This window comes from Teleopsis dalmanni, chromosome 1 (genome assembly GCF_002237135.1).
Source record: "Teleopsis dalmanni isolate 2A chromosome 1, ASM223713v2, whole genome shotgun sequence".
NCBI classification, from domain to species: Eukaryota; Metazoa; Arthropoda; class Insecta; order Diptera; family Diopsidae; genus Teleopsis; species Teleopsis dalmanni.
Genome location: NC_051846.1, coordinates 73,022,806 through 73,043,551, shown reverse-complemented (window position 1 = coordinate 73,043,551; position 20,746 = coordinate 73,022,806). Strand labels below are relative to the sequence as shown.

Here is a 20,746-nt window from a genome sequence, read left to right as displayed (position 1 = left end):
ATTGTATTTATATTTAAGTAAACTGTGATAATTTATTATAATGTCAGTTAGTTGGAAAATAAGTTTTTGAAATATTGTTGTTATTAAAAATAATAGTGTGTGTTTGAAACACAGATATTATCTTCAATGTATAGAAGATAATAAACGTTCCACAGAAATTCAAGTTGATCGCAAACGAACACGTGAATAATGTGGGAATAATCACAACAATATTTTAAAATTTATATTTAATATTTAAAATTATATTAACAATACTTGAAATAAATAATAAATATATTTTTTATTAATTTTAGAAGTCTTATGACGATGCATTGGTTTGCCTTGGCTGTGATGACATGCCTACTACTGACGATACTAAGTATGGGCATATATAATTTCCGTTTATTTTTAGAAATACGTGAAGTAAGTTCAAATAAATAATTAATATATATTTAACAATATTTAAAAAACTGTAAAAATAATTTTGATCTAGCTTAAAAGGCCAGGATAACGAAAATTTAGACAGTGTACGTGCCAATTTTTATACGCCGTCCGGTCCGTCGACCCGGATTTCAATTTTTAATCGTTTATTTTATTGGTTTTGAATGATTGGTTTTGAATAAATTTTTTTGTTGTTCAACAATTTAATTAGTATGTTCAATTTAATTTGTTAGTTTGTAAGTTAGTATGTAAGATAGTGCATTGAAAGTGTGTCCCTCATAGCACTTCATTAAATAATTAAATAAAAAAAATATGCACACATCTCTCAAATTAAGTAATACTTTTTCTGGAAACCCGAAATAATTCGTCGCTAAAAATAAATTCTATCTGTATAATAAAATATAATAAGAAAAGAGTATATCATTCATCTGGATCTACAAGAGCACAAAAATTCAGAAATTCAATAAAATGATACTACAGGAGACTTCTTTGGGATGGATAGTCTCAGGTAATATTGATATAAGAACTGAAAGTACTACACTCGATATAGCAGATATCGACTTCTAATATTCTCTTTAAAAGATGTCGTACTCAATTACAAATGTAATTCTACACTGTAAGCAGAATCGACATTATTATTGGATCTGATTTGATGCCTGAAATTTTACAAACAAAAATTCAGAAATTCAATGGAATGATACTACAGGAGACTTCTTTGGGATGGATAGTCTCAGGTAATATCGATATAAAAACAGTAAGTACTACAATCGATATAGCAGATATCGACTTCACACAGATAAGCTGTCAAGGGAAATACAATTTCTCACTGATAAAATGTGTGTTATGGGTAAACAGATCGATACTGATAAAGAGATTTATATGATAATTTAAAATATCAACATGGGAATGAGTTGTACAATATATTAAATATATAACTTACAATATAGAATATATCAAATTTAGAAGAGTTTAATCAAAACAATTATTAATTATTTGAGTTCAAGCGCTCCAACACAAGCATTACTGAGATGGAAAAAGAATTTAAGTTTTTGCGTAGCGAAAATAAACATTTGAACGGTGATAAACTTTTGATGGAAGAAGAAATATATGATTTGAAAACGTGACTAGAAACGGAAGAAGGAGGCAAAACTAAAGCAGTCGCACTATAGATTAAGTTAGAACACGAAAAAGATGAACTTCCAGAATAAATAAAATTAACTCAAGATTACTATTCCACTAATGTGGAGCCAGATCCTTTCGCATTACGTTCAAAATAATATTACAAGATAATATTATAATGGTATTAAGGAAAAACACAAAAGTATTGGAAATTAAATCAATTAACTCCTAATTGGTTGAATATAAAAAAAAATGTATGCTAAATATGTATATATGCTAAAAGTATTAAAGCGCTAAAGAAAGCTCTAATGATATATAAAAATTTAACATTTAAAAAAAATCACTTTAAGTCTCAAAGAAACGTGACCATTATAAACGGAAAGAAGAATTGGAACTAAACTTAAAGCATGGTTATTTAAAGCGTGCCTTTATCGTTCATAGATTCAAATTCTTGCACTTAGAAAACAATCCTTAGAAACAATCATTCGTGGTGTAAGAGTAAAGACGTTTCTTTTACTTAAATATATCTTGGACAAAAATGTTCATAAAGGTCCATTTTTTAGACAAGATAATGGCAAGCGTGATCGATATCAAAGATATATAAATTTCATTAAAACTGTATTCCCTGTTAAAAATAATCATTATAAATGTTTCGGTGGTTAAGTTTACACTCTTAATTGTATATTACAATTGCCCTATAATCCTTTCAAGAAACATCCAACACTTTTATAAATCTAATCTGGAAAACTAAACCAAGGTTGTTTATAAAACACATTTTTAAATATAAGACCAATGTCAGGTCTCAACACTCATCCATCAATTAATGAAATAAGATACAGCTTACCCAGACTGGTATCAATGAAGATTATCGAGCATTCAAAATTTCGTAGGAGCAGCAATTGCAAATCAGATGATTAAAGGTTTCTGGAAATTAAAAAAGTATGTCACGAAGAATTTGTTTTTAGACAATCTAATGATAATAACATTTTAAATTGAATTCCTTCCACTGATACAGCAAACAATATCACTTTACCAGTACAGAGATACTTTATAGGCTGACCATGGTGTTAATAAAATTTTTCTAAATAAAATCAACAGTCCAAAATATATAGAATTTACGTTAAAAGTAGACACAATGCTTGATCAGTACCCAGAACAGTTCAAATCAAAAACTTTGATATGGATCGCCTTTTATTAAAACATCCTTCAGATAACCTCTAAAAAATATTTGGTAAGTATTGATTTTTAAATGGCACTAAAAAATCATATGTATAATATACTAATATGCTGTTCGTATTCGGTTTTACGAAGTATTCGAAAAATTCGAATAATCGAATTGTAAACGAAGTCTTCGAAGTTGAAAATAAATCCGGATTTTTTTTAAATTCGAAGCCTTCGAATATTCGAATTTTATGCGCAGTGAAAATATTCGAATTATTCGAAGACTTCGAAAGCAAAAGTTAAAGAGTATAAGAGAGCACAAAATGCAAACAAACGTGCATCACACACGAAGTATTCGAAGAATTCGAATAATCGAATAGTAAACAAGATTCTCGAAGTTGGAAATAAATCCGGATTTTTTTTAAATTCGAAACCTTCGAATATTCGGATTTTATGCACAAAATGCAAACAAACGTGCATCACACAAGTTGTTTAAGGGATGATAGAATTTACTTTGTTTGCACGATTTAGTGTTTTTTTGTGTGTGTTGTTTGTAATTTTTGTTTTATTTTATTTTATATATTTTATTATATATTATTAAATTAAAAATTTACATTTTAATTAACTTATAATTTATATTAAAAAAATTATATTAATGAAAATTTTAAATATAATATGAAATACATACGTGTACCAGAGGCGAGGCGTCGAATGGTTCAGAGTGTTCACTGAACACCTTAACAAAGCTTCCTTTTTAGATCTTTCTTTTATTAGGTAAATAATCTCGCTATTTTGCTACTTAACATTTTTTATAATAGCTTTTCCAAACAGATTAACATAAACACAAAACATACAATACAAACAAAATCACACATACACATGTTAGTTGCACCCAACATTACTTATATATAAGAGAAAACACATTCCTCTTAAAATATACTATTTTTTATTTAAGTAATAGGCTATTGAAGCACCCCGACCTAAAAGATCTGTTGTGCGCCTAAAATATACTAAGGTTCAGAATAAAAACTGCACCGCGCTGCTTACAAAGCATGCAAATAAAATAACATTCACATTGGGACTATGTTTAATATTGAATAAACACAAAACATACAAACAAATATAAAAATAAAATAAAATAACATATTTTACGCGCAAAATATGTACGTAAAATAATCATAACTCTTAAGTTAATGTGTACAAGCGGTTCAATAAAAAAGTGAACCTCCAATGTTATGCAAAGTAAATACAAAAGAGAAAAGAAATGACTGAGCGAAAATCGCTTTACATTTGACTGGAGGTTCAGTCGACTAATTTGAATCCCAAGTTCATACAAAGCGTGCAAATACAATCAAAGTCACGGAAAAGTCAAAGTCAAAGTCACGGAACAGTGCATAGTAAATACAAAGTAAAAGAGTAAATGAATGCACGAGAGTTCTTACTCTTATGTAGAGGTTGGAAATAAACCAAAAACAAAGTCATTATTGCAATTTTATACTAGCAAATGGTAAAAGTAAAGAAAAAATTTGAAAAAATTTGAAGTTAAAAATAATAATTTAATTTATATTTGATTCAAATATCTTTTTTAAACGATGTTCTAAAAAAAAGGTTTTAATTCATAAAATGAATAGACCAACTCCAGATATGAAATATTTGGTACCTGATGTAAAAATGTCGAAATCTGTGGTAAGTCGCTGTTTTCCTACAGCTACAGCATTATGGTAAATAAAAACCAGTGGATCACAGGCTGCAAACATTCAAATAAATTGTTTTGTTTGTCTTGTACGCTATTTGCTTGTGGAAAGGATAAAGCTCAGGAGTAGGGGAAATACGTTATAGTTGGAATTCTGTTTTGACCAATTGTGAACTAGAATCCCGCGCTTATCCAATCGTTAATTTTTTTATTTTTACGCTGGCAATACAACTACACACATTCTGTCAAAGTTTAACGCATATCGTACGATTAGTTTTTGTTTGGCGTCTATACAAAGAATTCGAAAAATTTTCTTGTTACGATTTTTACCTTATGGCCTCTATGGTCCCAAAACGCGTTCCTCGCAATGGGAATTTGAGTCGGGGAAGAGGAAAAAGTCATTTTTCGACTTCTTTGTACACACGGCAAACAAAAACTAATCGTACGATATGCATTAAAAATTTTTACATGAAATGCAAACGGCTTAAGCCAACTTAAACTTGAACTCACAAACTACATGGCCCGAGAAGGTGTGGATGTTATGCTTTGCTCAGAAACACATCTTACAAACAAAAATTTCATTTCTATTCCTGATTATATGTTTTATAAATCATCCAGATGACAAAGCACATTGTGGTACAGATATTTTGATAAGAAGGCGTCTAAAACACTACAAGCACACGTAGAGACTACAACACCAAGCACACGTATTGGGGTTCACGGCTCTGTAATCCAAAACGTAAATAGCTTTACAATTCCATTCTAAATAGAAAAAATGCACTAGACGTAATCTCTACTGGGCAGCCAACATATCTTCTGACCATTTTCCATTTACATTTTGGTTACTTGATGCTCTTCTGTTTCGTGACTGTTCCAATAGCCTTACAAGTCCTAGAACAAACTGGCTCAAATATAAAAAGTACATTAGTTTTCTCATACACACAAATTACAAGATAAAGGTAAATCTCATATTGTGGACGCAACCTCAGTTTTAAATTCAATTCTGATTTCAGCAGCAGAAAACTCCACCCCTAAAGACAATAAAATTTACAGATCCAATAAAGTACTTACAAATAGTAATATAGAAAACTTAGTTTCACAAAAACGTAGGTTAAGGCGTGAATGGCAAAAATCTAGGTCCCCTTTAGCGCAAAACTTATTTAAGGAAGCCCAAAGGAGACTTAGATCTGCATTAAGCAAGGAAGTCAAAGTCAGACAATATAATTATATTCAAAACCTATGTCCAAATGGCAAAAACCATTCATCTTTGTGGAATGCTAGCAAAGGTATAAATTCTTCCATAGACTCAGATTCTCCAATAAAAAACTCTCTTGGAAACTGGGCGCGAAGTGATGAAGAAAAATCTAACGTTTTTGCCGATTACCTAAAAGAGGTGTTCCAACCAAATCCTGCAACAGGACAATATAACTTTCCCACTCAAGATCCACCAGCACCATCTATTGACATGAATATCACGGCCAATGATCTTGTTCAAATAATCACAAACAAGTTAGATTTCAAAAAGGCATCGAAATATGATAACATCTCACCCATAATGATAAAAACTTACCCCTTTTGGCCATAAATTTTATCACAATACTTTTTAATGCCATTATTAAATTTGGTTTTTACCCAACAGAGTGGAAAACATCCATGATTATTATGATTCATAAATCAGGTAAAGATCCAACGCTTGCCTCTTGATACAGGCCAATACGCTTACTACCATGCCTTTCTAAACTCTTTGAAAGAGCACTGCTTTTAAAGCTGAAACCATTCCTCGACGGTCAAAACCTAATACTCTTCCACCAGTTTGGTTTTAGGGAAAATTATAGAACTATTAAGCAAGTAAATCGTATAACGAATGAAATAAGACATGCATATGAGCTCAGGGAATATTGCTCCGCGGTATTTCTCGATGTTAAATAAGCTTTTAACAAATTATGGCATAATTAGGTCCTATATAAGATACGCTGTTCATTACCTTCAAATATCCACTCAGTTTTAGAATCGTATCTACATAACAGAAGCTTTAAAGTTAAATGTAATTTATATACTTCTAATAATTTCCCAATATAAGCTGGTTGATGATGTTGATGAGCAACTTGAGTCAGTTTTAAAATCCGTTGCAGCCCTTAAGGCTGACAACGCCCGGCTTCGTGCTGAGAATACCGTCCTTGCTACTAAACTGTCGTTGCTCACGGGCAACCCACCAAAGTCCTCCTCTTCTTCCCTAGCCGCAGTTACTGTACCCCCTTCCACCTCCACAGCTACTGTCTGTAGCATTTCTAGTCTCTCCAAGCCAGCGCCAAGACCCAAATCTTTGTCTAGCGCTAATCCCATCCCCAAACCTTCCTTAGCTCCCAAGGTCCCTGTGGGACCCAATCCCTCCGTTCCTTCTACTGTTCCCTTGGCTTCGGCCACTAAGTCTTCGATGCCACCTGCCATTACGGCCCGTGGCGTCAATGTCAAGGAGCTTGGCTCCGCAATAAAATCCGCTTTTCCTAATGCTGTTCATGAGTTTAAATGCGTAAATAGCACAACCACGCGTATTCTTACTAAGAGTAAGGTTACCTTTTACAACATCAGTTTTCTGCACCGTGAGCAGAAAGTTAACAGTTTTGCCTCTATCCCCTCAGAGGATCGAATCACTCCTGTCCTCCTTAAGAACTTCCCCTCATCCTATGATGAGGATGACTTAAAGTCGACGTTGGCGACGGACTTACCTGAGTTCACCTTTTCGAAGGTCTCCAAGTTTTCTCCCCCCGCGCGCTTCACAAAGTGTAATCAAAGCAATTTGCAGCCACTATTCCCAAGTGCTGTAATTGTGGTCAGACTGGTCATCCGGCCAACTACCGCTGCTCCAAATTTAAGGAGCTGCGTTCTCTTCGCGCCAGTAAGACTCGTACGCAAAAAATCCCCCCCTTATGTCTATCGACCTGAGGGCCCCAACGAAGTTTGTGAGACCTGGAGCCTCATTTGCCTCTGCGGCAAAAGCCGCAACCCCCAAGCCCACTTCGCTGCCCAAAGCAGCTGTTATGCACTGTACCTAGTTTGATACAGCTTTTAGCCAATCCGGCACATAAACCAGCTTAGCGTTTACACGTTATGTTTTCACCCGTATCTAGTCTGATACGGATTTAGCTAATCCGGCACATTAACCAGCTTAGCATTCACTTACGCAATCCGGCACATGAACCAGTTACGTATTGTATATACAGATATATATATTAACATATATATATATGTTTATTTAATTAATTATTTATTAATTTATTTTCAAATTCGGCACATAAACCGACTTTGATCAAGGTTCTTTTAGGCACTTAAACCAAAAGAAAACTCTTGTATGACTTCAGGTGTTTAAATTGAATTGAATTTTATTTAGAAATGTTCTGCTTTTATACAAAATTATTAAAGCTAAGCTTATGGTAAAAGAGGAAATGCACCTAGTTCCCACGATTTGTTATCCGATGGATTTTGAACATTCAAGGCCAAGGGCATACGTAGGAAACATGTGCATTACCTAAACTTATTTTATTTAGTGCAGCCAGCAAGCTTTCTGACAAGAAAGCCTCGACTACCTTCTTCTTAATTTGAGCATCCCCGAACACAGGAACATGACTCCTGTGGAGATCGATTTTGCTGCCCATACTCTTGAAAGCATCTTCGCCTCCACAATTGATGAGCATGTTCCGAAGGTGCGTGTCATTAAACTGAGGAAATCGCTTCACCGCCGAACTTATCGCCTTAGATAGGTAGCGTCAACGCAAGCTCATGCGTCCCAAGCCATCCTCAAGAACCTGGACACCATAATTGTCCAGAGAGTCAACCAATTTAATTTTATTAGTACCAAAACTAATCACCGTCTTACGGCTGGCCTAGGCGAGTGCCACTTTACGTCCACTACGAATTCTGAAGTTCATGGGCTTTTCGATGCTTTCAATGAAAGCATTGTCACTTTCTCTCCGCAGTTCCCCGCTCACTGCATCAATGTTGACGACACTAAAGGGTTTCTCACCCCTTCCAAACTCATCGACATGCTTCGGCTCAAAACGCCCAAAAAGTCATCTGACACTGACTGCGTGTCTTTCTACGCCATGAGGCGTTTCTCACCACTCTTTTTTAAAAAGTGCGCAATGCTCTTCAACCATGCGTACAACACTGGTTCCTTCCCCCAGCCATGGAGGAAGGCCATAGTTTGTCCCATTGACAAAAGTGGCAAACCTAAAGCTGACCCCTTCAGCTATCGTCCTATTTCTCTTCTTAACTCTGTCAGTAAGCTCTATGAAACTTTCATAGCAAGCAAGCTGAAGTCCTTCTCCTCTGGGATTAACATTATTTCCCCTTTTCAGTTCGGCTTTAGGAGCCAAACCTCCACCGTCCATGCCCTGCATCATCTCCAAAATGAGATATGCGTAGGCTTTTTCAATAAGCAGCCCACTGTGGCACTAAGTCTTGACAATGAAAAAGCCTTTGATACTGTCTGATTTGAAGGCTTAATTCTTAAGCTTCACCAGTTCGGTTTCTCTCCTACGCTCTGCAGTATAGTCCATAAATTTCTTTCCAACAGAACCCTCAGGTTCGAGTCGGTTCTTCTCTGTCTCGTAACTTCCCCATCGACGCCGGCGTCCCTCAGGGCTCGGTTCTTGGACCTCTCCTTTTCAACCTGTTTATAGCAGACATCCCGCTTTCGCGGACCCCTATTAAGCAAATCTGCTTCACAGACGACTGCCTTGTCTTCATGCGATCGTCTAATCCTTACCGAGGTTTTAGCTCCTCTAATATTAAGATCAGGCTTTTTAACTCTCCAATTCAGCTTGTTCCCAAACTGAAATATCTTGGCATTGTTTTCTCATCCAAGCATAACTTTATACCACATGTTGACTATGCCATCCGTAATGCCCGGTTCTGGCATACTCTACTTAAAACTGCACTTCGAAGACATAACCAGATTAACTGCAAAGTTAAGCTGCTCTGCTATAAGCAGCTTATTCGTCCTCTCCTCACTTACGCTTTCCCTATTTGGTCAGCCATCACTTCCGCTCAATTGGAAAGAATCCGCCTGTTTGAGCGGAAACTTCTTCGCGATTGCACTAACTACAAGCGCAAGCGTAATGGCAAGCACTTCTCCATATCAACTCTCTACAACAATGCCAAGATCACTCGTGTTGAAGAGTATCTTCTGTCACTCGCCCGTAGGTATCTCACCCGGCTCCATGACCTTCCCCCCGACGTCTCTACTCCTCTCACTCTTTCAGAAGACCTTGTTCTAGCTTCGCGATATAAGCCCCCCCAATACCTAACACACTACTTCGATGAAGTGGACCATAACCTCTCCACTATCTCCTTATATAACCGCGGCTTTCGTGACCCTAGTCACAAAGTATACTGTTGATTCAACCCCCGCTAGTTAGCCGTAACCCCTTCCCTTTCTATATCATCCATCCTACCTAGTTCATGCCATTGCTTTCTGATTTAAATGAGCCTAGTTCACTAGGTATTAAATCTATTTTCTCATTTCTCTCTCCCATGATTACTGGAATGAAGTTTCCACATTACTGTAGAAATCTTCTCCTTTTATTCCTAAGAGGTGGTTTTAGTGGGTTCAAGTCTTACACTGTGGCTTTCGATGCATTCCCCCTACTGCAAAAAAAAAAAAAAAAAAATAGAAGCTGGCGTTCCACAAGGAAGTGTTCTTGGCCCTATCTTATATGTACTTTACACATCTGATATTCCAATAAGTAGCTCAGTCGTCACCACAACGTTTGCTGAAAATACGAAAATTTTATGTCGAAACAAAAACGTTGTGCTTGCTTCAAACCAACTTCAATCTTACTTATTTCGGGTGGAGAAATAGTTGTCAAAATGGCGAATTAAAGTTAATGAACTAAAATGTAGACACGTATTTTAACCTTAAATGGGAGTACATCTCCAACAATTTTACTAAATATGGCAACATTCCCATACCACAAGCAGATAATATAACGTACTTACGTATTCACCTGGACAGACGACTAACTTGGCGCAAACATATTGATGCCAAAAAAATTCAGATGATGCTCCAAGCCTCTAAGTTGCATTGGCTCATTAATAGCAGATCTTCCCTATGCCTAGAGTATAAAGTGCTCTTGTATAACAGCGTCATAAAAACAATATGCTATCCAGCTATTTGACAATGCTAGTGCTTTAAATATTGAAATTATCCAAAGAGGTCAGTCAAAAATACTGAGAACAATCACTGGTGCCCCATGGTATATTAGGAATGAAAGTATCCACCGAGATTTATAAATTCCCCTAGTTAAAGATAAATTTGACTATATAAGAAAAAAATACTATAAAAGGCTGAAAGAACATGTTAATCCCTTAACAAGAAATCTCGCACATCTATCCCCTACTTCCATCCTAAAAACAGCTGACCGTCCAGCCATTAATTAATATTCAATAGCTTGAAGCAAAAACCGCACCTTTCTTTTAACTAATCTGATAAAGTTGAACTGCTTTCTTTATAAACCACCTAACATTCACTCCAATGAAATTTAACCCATTGTTCTAAGTGAGGTTCGTGATATAAGGTTTACTTATTTTATTTTATACTATGTATAGGAAAAATTAAAATTTGTAATATTGTGTAATTAGTGATAAGATTTTAGAACTTTTAGTCTCATTCTAAGAGAAGATGCAATAAATAAATGTATGTAAGAAAAATATGCATTAAACTTCAATAGAATGTATATAATAGTGTTGCCAGCGTGAAAATAAAAAAATTTTACCGATTGGATAAGCGCGGGAATTCAAAAATTGAAATTCGTTCTTTTTTAATCACAAGGTACATCCAGACAAGATGTGCCATGGTGAAATAACGGACTTGGAGAAATACACAGAGATGTTAGGCAGCTTTTTAATTCCGCTGAGCGATCAGGGCTGTGGGTGGACTATAAAATGTCCTTCACCACGTACAACAATGAGATCAGGAAATCTAAACGGAGGTCATGGAAAACTTTCTGTGACAGTATTGAGAACACACCTCAAATGACCCGCCTTCACAACGTCTCTTAGTCTTTTACAAATGACATTGTTTTCTTGAAAAAAGTGATGGTCTCTACACAGCAAATGGTTGTGAAACATTGCAACGTATAATACGTGTGCACTTTCCTGGATCGATGTTATGTGATACATCCATGGATTGGCATACGTTTTGCTATGAACAACCTGACAGAGGATTGATGTCCCTATTTGGTATTATATTTGACACTGATAAAATAAGACAAGCAGTGAATTCTTTCAGTCCCTTCAAGGGTCCAGTAACTGATGTTATCTTTACGGCACTTATCCAGAAACGACTACCAGTATTGAAACTTAATACAAAAAGTTTTCGTAAGCCAAATGATTTGGAAGAGAAATTGGAGGAATGTATATGAGGTACAAACTCTGCACGTTATGATTTAATCAACCATCGTAAAGATCGTAATTCTACAGAAAAAATCCGTTGGTGAAAAGATCAAATGCCGTACCCGTCCGCGTTCTATGACGTAGTATATTTCAATCTGATCTGCATTTAGAATTTAATTATTTCCTCGAAGAATCTCTAACTACCGAAATCTCACTAATTATACTTGACACCCTAGAAATAATAGTGTTAGTATCGACTAATTCCGAAATACATCATAATCTCTTGGGTACTGTTCTTTAACACGCAACCAAAGCACTTTAGCGTTGAAAAATTTGTTCGTTTCCCAACGTGCTCGATAAACATACTGATATTTGCGCAGAGTTGTGCTTATTATTGTTGAAACATTGTGATTCGCAATTGCCTCACTATATCTTCTGACGCAGCACAATTTTGAAATTGGAGATATCATTATAACCTCTTCGGTCCTGACGTGCAGCCAGCTGGACACTTTTCTACTAGCATTTCTGAAGTTTTTGTGAAGCTAATAGTTCTCTGTTTCTTAATTAAGCGTACTTTTTGCTGTAACTTTGGGAATACCCTAAAATAGGACTGTTTCGTCAGTTGTGGAGAATTTGCTTTTATCGTTGACTGCAAGAAAAAATCATTTTTTTTGTAAAATTTGCTTCCTTTTGGATACATTTGATACTTTTATTTTGTTTGAAATCTTGTTTTCTTTAAATTCAATATAAAGGTTAATAATTAGCAGTTATATTTTTATGATATATTCTGAAAAACATATTATGTCGAACGCGCTGCATACTTGGTACAAAATAGCAATGAGAAAAAAATACATTGAAGACAAAATTTTTGAACTGTTATTGGAGAGTGATACTAAAGACGCTTCAAAATGACAGTGATAATGAATTGTTAGATCATAGTACGCAGAAAGATGCCATTGTTTTCGAAAATGTCAATGCTGAAGTGTTTAGCGTCGATAACATGTTAAAGATATCAAACAGAAATATGAAATGGGTCTTCAAGAAATTTAATGCAACGAATGAGAAGTTATCCCAAGAGGACACATGGAATATTGGTCATTTTTTTATGACTATTTCAACGAAAATCATTAGGACTTTGTTAGTGAACAAAGAACACACATACATTGCATTGCAATGTTGATTGAAAGCCAACCCCAAATGAATATTTGGGGGAATATTTAGTTGGAGTGCACATCATCGCAGGTTGTATGAAACTCCCTAGAATTATGATGAATTAAAGATCCTCCATACAAGTAGCTGCAAGTAAGCTTTGAAAGTAACCAGTGAAGAGAAGGAGAAAAACTGACTTTAGAGAATTCAACCCAATTTAGATATAATTATAAACAAATTCAATGGAATTCCAAAGAGTAAAAAATTGAGTATCGATGAGTCAATCTTGGAGCTTATGATCTGTCAATCATGGAGTCTATGATCGGTCTGTGAAGTATTGTAAAAATGCGATCAATAATAAGATACTAAAAAAGTATGTAATAATAAATATAATTTTATAAAACAATTTAGTAAATATTAGTTTTACTTTAAACTGTGACAAACTATTGACTCTTATTTTAATTTATAAAAACGTTACTTAGTGAATATATGAATGAATAATTACAATACATTTATGTTTTGTCGTATTAAAAACTTAAGTTAGTTGTTCAATTTTCACAAATTTTAATTAATTAATATTTTTTAAGTATGTAAAATTTTTTACACGAAAAAAACAAATAAAATCTTAGACCTTATCAATAGCAGATCTTTCAAATGGTCTTTAGGAAGGCCGGAAAGAGCTTTCAATTTTGCAAAAGACCGCTGCTATAACACGAAAGACCTTTCAAAAAATCTTTTGCAAGATTTTTGAGTGTCAACGAAGCTAAAAGATCGTTGCCAGAATTGCTTTGTTAATCTATTTGTTTTAAAGAAAAAACCGAATACCAGTAGATGCAGTTCAGAACCATTTAGTTCCAGCAATTGTCTATTACCGTGAACGATCAAACATTATCAATTTGAACAAAATGATCAAACTTTAATTTTGTCAATACCATTTCGATTTTCATTCGAACTAAAATGCAATTGTTTTTTTTTTGTTTGTCCGTTGCAGTATTGTGCTCTTGATTTCACTATTCTATCACACATTCTTATCAGAAAGCCTATTGGTGAGGTTTTTGTACGAGAGAGAACTTGCGTGGTTAAGATTCGTACACGAAAAATTTCGCACGAAAAATTGACAAAAGTATAGAAAAAAGAGTATAGAAATGATAGGGGATTTGGACACCAAAAAACAAATGTTTAAATGAGAAAAAGATGGAAAAACTATATTTTCGGAAAAAGATAATATTGATGTTATGAAACAGCTCCTTTCACACCAAGAAAAAAGGAATTTAATGTTATTAACGCATGTCTTTAAAGTAAATATTAGATATTGCTCTTTTCAAAACTTCCGTTTGGGAATTTATATCGTTTCAAAACACTTCATGTTGCGATTGTGTCCTTTTGTTGTTGTTCTGATATTCCTTTTGAAGGAGTCGACAATTAGAACTGTTTAAATGATTATGTTCGTTGAGGAAATTATGCACCAAATAATAACATTTTATTATTAATACTGCGTTGTTAATGTTGTCTATACCCTTCCTCAACTGGCTGAATCTGACTTTTAAATGGGCGAACGCATTTCCCACCAACCATCTTGCTCTTGATAGTTAATCATTGAATTCTTTTTTATGTTGCTTATTTGTATTACAACCTTAAATATAGTATTAATTTGTGTATGTGCAGATACGATCACTTACATAGGCTATAGAGGAGCAGTCGCACTGGTTTATCATTAGATATCTTACGTTTGCTGAGTTTGTTGAGTTTAGAGGGATTGTACTCCGCTGCAAGTATAAAACATCAATAAAACAGTTTTATTTCACAATAACTACAAATTTTGCTAGAAAAACACTTCGGTCGAAAATCAAGAGACCACAGGGAAACAAGTACTTTGCACCAGAGTCAGATGCATTAATGTCTAAAGTAGACATTCAGTCTAGACATAATTTGAAAGCTATTATCTACTTTAAACATTATATATAATTTTAACAAATTATTCGCTAAGACAGAAAGATAGGCATAAAAGATGCATTTTGCTAGATTTCGATACCAATTAACCAGGCAGTAAATTCATGCGTTTTCGAACAATATATATCCATTATTTATAAATATGAAATCAATTTGACTAGTAGAGAATTGAAAAAGTTCGGATCCTACGAAAGGTGAAGAACGAGGTGAAAGGAAGGAGAATCGACCTTCTTAATAATTTGAGGTACAAGCCTATAGAAACTAGCAACTACTTCCTTTCTCCCCTCACTTGTATTTACATTGGCTTAACAAATTTTAATTATAATTATGTACAAAATCACTATCAAACAAATTTAATAAAAATTTCACTTCAACATTTTCAGTATTTGTTTTGAATAGATTTTCCAATTCTTTCTACGATCGTAAAAAAATCTACGATAATAAGACATTTGCAAAATTGCACAGAAAAATAATTACCATTTCTAATGAGCTTAAAATTTAATCTTGACTAAAAGGAGATTAACTTTTGTATGGGAAATCTGAGATTAAACAACGACGTTAATACTTTAATCTCGATTATTGCTTTAATCTACTTTCAATCTCATGTAAATGCTATATAAGTCGATTTAATAATATTCCAAGTATGGAAATTCCAAATTAACAAATGTCGTTAAATAGATTCTAAGATTAGTCTAGATTAGATTTTAATACGAGTCTTTTTAAACGATCAGATATAATAAAATAAATTTTATAATTCTGTGAACTTATTTATTGGAACAGAACTCTCTCCGTTGCTTTTTGGCTTCACAATATATTGTTAAATACGTCATCAGTCACAAACGTTGAAAATATTTTTAACGCTTTACAAATGGTTATTAAAATAAAAAAAAAATGAATTAAAAGAAAAAGTATCTTTATAATCTTTGAATAAATATATTACGCTCGCGCTACGTATAACATATTCACCACACTTACATTCAAAGAAAAATGCAAACATGTTTAAAGTGTATGACCCTGTTTTCAAAATTGTGTTTAGTGTCAGCTGTTTTTTCGCGGTTCGCTGCGACTGTCATGCGCTGCTGTAAACAAAACAGAAAACGCTGAACTGATAGAATGCATCTTCTCAAGATACTTTTCTACAAGTCTTGTGACGCACTTCGCAGATTTACAACGTTTAAACAAATTAGATTTGAATAAACATTAGAAAGAGAGGAAAAATAATTAAAGTTGTGTTTATTAATAAAATATTTAAATTTTATTAAATGTTTGCACTCCAATAAGAAAAACAAGTTTTGTGAAAAATTTCGGAATTTTGGTAAGATGCCAAAAATTTTAATAAAACATAAAAACAAAAAAGTTACTAATTAAAATGATAAAAAAAAACCAGAACGACAATTTGAGTTTTTACTTATTTTTAATGTTTTTTCGTTTCAGTCGCTGCAGCGTCCGAGCGCTCGAAGTTAATAAAATCATCTTACGTAACGTCTGGACATAAAATAATTCAGATAAAAATTTATTAAAAAAATTTAAATAAATATGTTTTCACAAGGTGAGTTATCTGAGCAATTGCTCATCAAGAATATATAATTATATTTTATTTGTTTTCTAAAGCCAGAATCGATGTTGACAAGCCACTTTTTGACCTCAACACAGTTGTGGGACGCTTTAAACACTTTGCCTGGATGACCGATCCACGCACTGTGCTTGTTCCGACAGAACGTTTGGAGAGCGCTAAAACTTTAGTTGAGTCATACCGTTTGGGTAAAGAACCTATTGGGACAACAGATAAAGAGATCAAATATGCAATGAAATTATATGCATCGGCTTTTCATCCTGACACTGGAGAATTGCAAAACTTTTGTGGTCGCATGAGTTTTCAGGTATACCACCTAACACCATAAACACAATTTAATAATAATTGTTAATTAGTTGATTCAATAATTTAATTTATTTAAAATTTAATTTTAAATATACAATGTAATGTAAATAAGTTGACATGCTGGTGACATCCGTTAAGCATACTAATTGCATACGTCAATGCATATCGGCACGTGCCTACCTATTCAGCTGTGTTATTTCGTCCATCAATGACGTAGTAATACTTATAGCCAAAAACTATTTTTATAAATTGAATCATTAAATACTTGGTATGCATTTATTTCGTAGGTACCTGGCGGCATGGCTATTACTGGTGGCATGTTGGCATTTTACAAAACGGTACCGGCTGTTGTGCTTTGGCAATTCTTCAATCAATCTTTTAATGCGATTGTAAATTACACAAATCGAAATGCCAATTCGCCAGTATCTGTGACGCAGCTCGGAGTAGCTTATGTGTCAGCAACGGGTTCAGCACTAGTAGCGGCAATTGGTTGCAAAAATTATTGGACCAAGGTTGCAGCGCCTCTGTTTCAGGTATATATCTATAACACATCTGTTTATTTCATTGATGAATGAAATTTATTTAAGTACAAATGTACATAAAAAGTGTTCTTTATGAGTCTGTGTTATATATTAAAGAATACAACGAGAAGAATATTAACAATAAAATAGATAGGAAGAGGTTGCTTGTTGAAACCACGCATAGGTATGGTTAGTCTGTAGCGATATCAGATTAAAATGTTTAAATGCGATTAACGATGGTACACGTTACTTAAGATGTGTGTGTCATTTAAGACCCAGCAAACTTTAAGACACAGTTCGCTTCAACATCAAGGACGAAATTTAGTACTTTAAAACTGGTGGTACTAAACAATTATTTGGATTTTCTCGAGAGTTAGATAGAAACAGATGGCTATCTGACTTTGTAGGCACTTCAAATTGTCTGTTTATATTGTGTAGATGAGTAAGTATGAATTTGGTCTTTTGTTTTATTATTAAAGCAAATTATCAAAATATTAATATAGAGATATCATAAAGTTCTTTTGCTGATCTTAGCTAATGAAGTAGCAGTGCAAGATTACCCTCGATTGTTTAGCTTTTCGAAACAGTGCCCATAATAAGAACGTTGTCTATGCATTATGAGTAGTTGGTTTGCAAATCTTGAACTGATCATTGTAAATACCTCATTTTATTCAATAATTTTTCTTGCTTTTAATTGGTATAGTTCATGAGTATAGGATCTATCTAACGAATAAAATTTCACACAGTTGACCACTTTTATTGAACTATTTTTATATATGTTTGGATTATTATTTGAACCTATCTTTTCATATATTTAAATTAACTTGAATTAACTTAAAATTAAATTTTTAAAAATATTTTTTCCATTAGCGTTATGTACCATTTGCTGCAGTTGCTGCTGCTAATTGTGTAAATATTCCGCTTATGCGACAAAATGAAATCCTTAATGGGATTGAAGTAAAAGACGATCGTGATGAAGTTGTAGGTCATAGTCGTGTAGCTGCTGTCAAGGGTATAAGCCAAGTCGTTTTCTCACGTATTTTAATGGCTGCTCCTGGTATGTTGGTTCTACCACTGATAATGCAACGCGTAGAAAAACTGCCAATTTACAAACGTTACAAATGGTTAAATGCTCCTTTCCAAACTGCCATTGTTGGATGTTTGTAAGTGAATTATTATATTTGTATTCAATTTTCAAAACTAATATATATTATGTTACTTCTTTAGCCTAATCTTTATGGTGCCTACTGCTTGTGCATTATTTCCACAAACATGGTAAGTTATATATTAGAAATATAAATTTTAATTCCTTAATAACCGGTAAAATCTATTCATAGCTCTTTGAAAACTACGACCATTAAGAGACTTGAACCAGAGTTTTATGCTGAAGTAGAAGAACGTACCAAGCATAGAGTACCAGAATATGTATACTTCAATAAAGGACTTTAATTTGTGAATTACTCATAAACCGATACGATCAAATGCTGAAATAGTTCAAAAAAAGACACATATACCAGGACAATACTACAGGATGAATACCGATAGGTGTTTTACCTGCGAAAACATGAAACTCATTATAATGAATTACTATTATAAATTTTATTTTATTATTATTATTTTACTATAATTTTTATAATTATGACAAATTTTTAACACTATTTTATAAAAATTCGTCCGTTGCATCTGTATTAAATTTATGTAACTTGTTGTATTAATATATTTTTATTTAGTATTATTATAGTTTATTATGAATATATAATTGGTGGTTACGTGTATACATATATTTTACTTTTAAATTAATATTTTTGTTATAGCATTTATTTGAAAATGTTAAGTATTTAGCACATATTACACTAAATTATTAAAAATATATGCTACACTTGCTGAAGACATTAATTTTTACTACATATTATTACATTTAAAAATGGTATCCACTCGATTAAATACTTTATAGTAATACTGAGAATAATTAAGCAAAACTTTACTTAGAATGATTAAAGGAACTTTTTGTTTAGTTATACATTTTATTTATTTTATTTTATGGTAACATTTATTCACTTACCCGACTACAGACAAGTCTTTGAAATAGGAGACCGAAGTAAATTGCGGTATTGCATTTATAAGTCTAGTGATATACATCAGTGATTAATTAAGGTTACGATATCAACTGTAGAATTAAAGAAGAAAGTAACAATAATGTTACATAGGACATTATTATACTTATATAATAATTATACTTATAATTATACTTAATTATACTTATTATACTTATATAATAATGTCCTAAGGTACTGCAGGTATACGCAGCACCTTTTAACCTAATGTTATACTACGCAATCAAAAAGGTTGACAGATCAGGAAATATATTGAGTAGAACAGGAATAAATATTCAATATTTATTAATGATGCTGGTGTAACGTTTGTGAAAAACCTAGACCGATATAGACAACCCTTTTCAAAAATAGTGAGCGTTTTCCAGAGACTACAAATATGTAATTTCTCACTGGTGTGCTTAAAAGACATATTATAATTATCGTCCGTATTGAATATTTAGCTTGGTTGTAATTCAAACAAACTTATATCTTCCACTGTAAGTAGATGGTATAATATTAACGGATTTTAAATAAATATGAAGAATCCTACTTAGGAGGCCGTCTGTCGTCTGCCAACAGTCTAGCGCCGATCTGCTATTCAAATCAGTGGGCCGGAGAAATATTGGATTAAATTGGTCTACAACTAGGTCTCTGATTGATAAATAGTTCTCAATCGAGAAAAGTTGCTACTGGCGCGACATTCCAGGTAACCGTCGGGCTAAAGAGCTGGTTTATTCCTACTGTTATGGTAATGTATCCTTCTTCAGCAGAATAGAGTTGAGGTTACTGGTGGGATATTCAACGGGTCACCATGAACTGCGTTATTACCTTAACAAATTTGGTCTGTCATTAGGAAATTCTCAACGGCCGACATTCTGGCTTTCATTCAGAAGGTGGAAGGTCTTCTGTTCGGTTAGGGTCTGTGGTTGCACAAAAGATTAACCAAAAGATGCTCGCTTTGCTCCGCTCCGTTGGGAGCTAGTACCTGGTTTATTCCTATTCTACTTAGGAAGATTTTTAACAACTACCAACTGACTGTGGAGCAGTGCATCAATTTTAACGACTGCCATGTAAAGGAATGAAAAAGATGCCATCAGTTATGTTATACAATACCGATATATATATGGTATGATATATGCAATCATTACACACTAAATGGTGGAGCTAGTACCTGGTTTATTTCTATCCTACTTAGGAAGATTTTTAACAACTACCAACTGACTGTGGAGCAGTGCATGTTCCACTTGTTATGTTATACAATACCGATATATATATGGTATTATATATGCAATCATTATAGTGTGTAATGATGGTGGATGGTGGATGGGGAGAATCGATCCTATACGAATAACTTCAATACGATTTACTT

General features: G+C 33.5%; 1 protein-coding gene and 1 long non-coding RNA gene across 3 annotated transcripts; both read left to right on the top strand.

The window, feature by feature from the left end:
- The first annotated feature begins 82 nt into the window (after positions 1 to 82).
- Positions 83 to 576, top strand: LOC119673005. Its single transcript, XR_005251978.1, has 3 exons — positions 83 to 191; positions 294 to 402; positions 473 to 576. It is a non-coding gene; the product is annotated as an uncharacterized LOC119673005 (long non-coding RNA).
- A 1,961-nt stretch (positions 577 to 2,537) lies between these two features.
- Positions 2,538 to 18,921, top strand: LOC119670415 (sideroflexin-2). 2 transcript variants are annotated; one of them, XM_038080664.1, is made up of 7 exons: positions 2,538 to 2,770; positions 16,319 to 16,433; positions 16,496 to 16,764; positions 17,051 to 17,296; positions 18,155 to 18,447; positions 18,512 to 18,559; positions 18,622 to 18,921. In XM_038080664.1, exons 2-7 carry the CDS (start codon positions 16,421 to 16,423, stop codon positions 18,731 to 18,733), a joined length of 981 nt encoding a protein of 326 aa, XP_037936592.1. In that variant the 5' UTR covers positions 2,538 to 2,770; positions 16,319 to 16,420; the 3' UTR covers positions 18,734 to 18,921. The 2 variants fall into 2 exon arrangements, with proteins under 2 accessions (XP_037936592.1, XP_037936591.1); XM_038080663.1 differs by lacking the exon at positions 2,538 to 2,770 and adding an exon at positions 15,917 to 16,199.
- Positions 18,922 to 20,746: the final 1,825 nt, after the last annotated feature.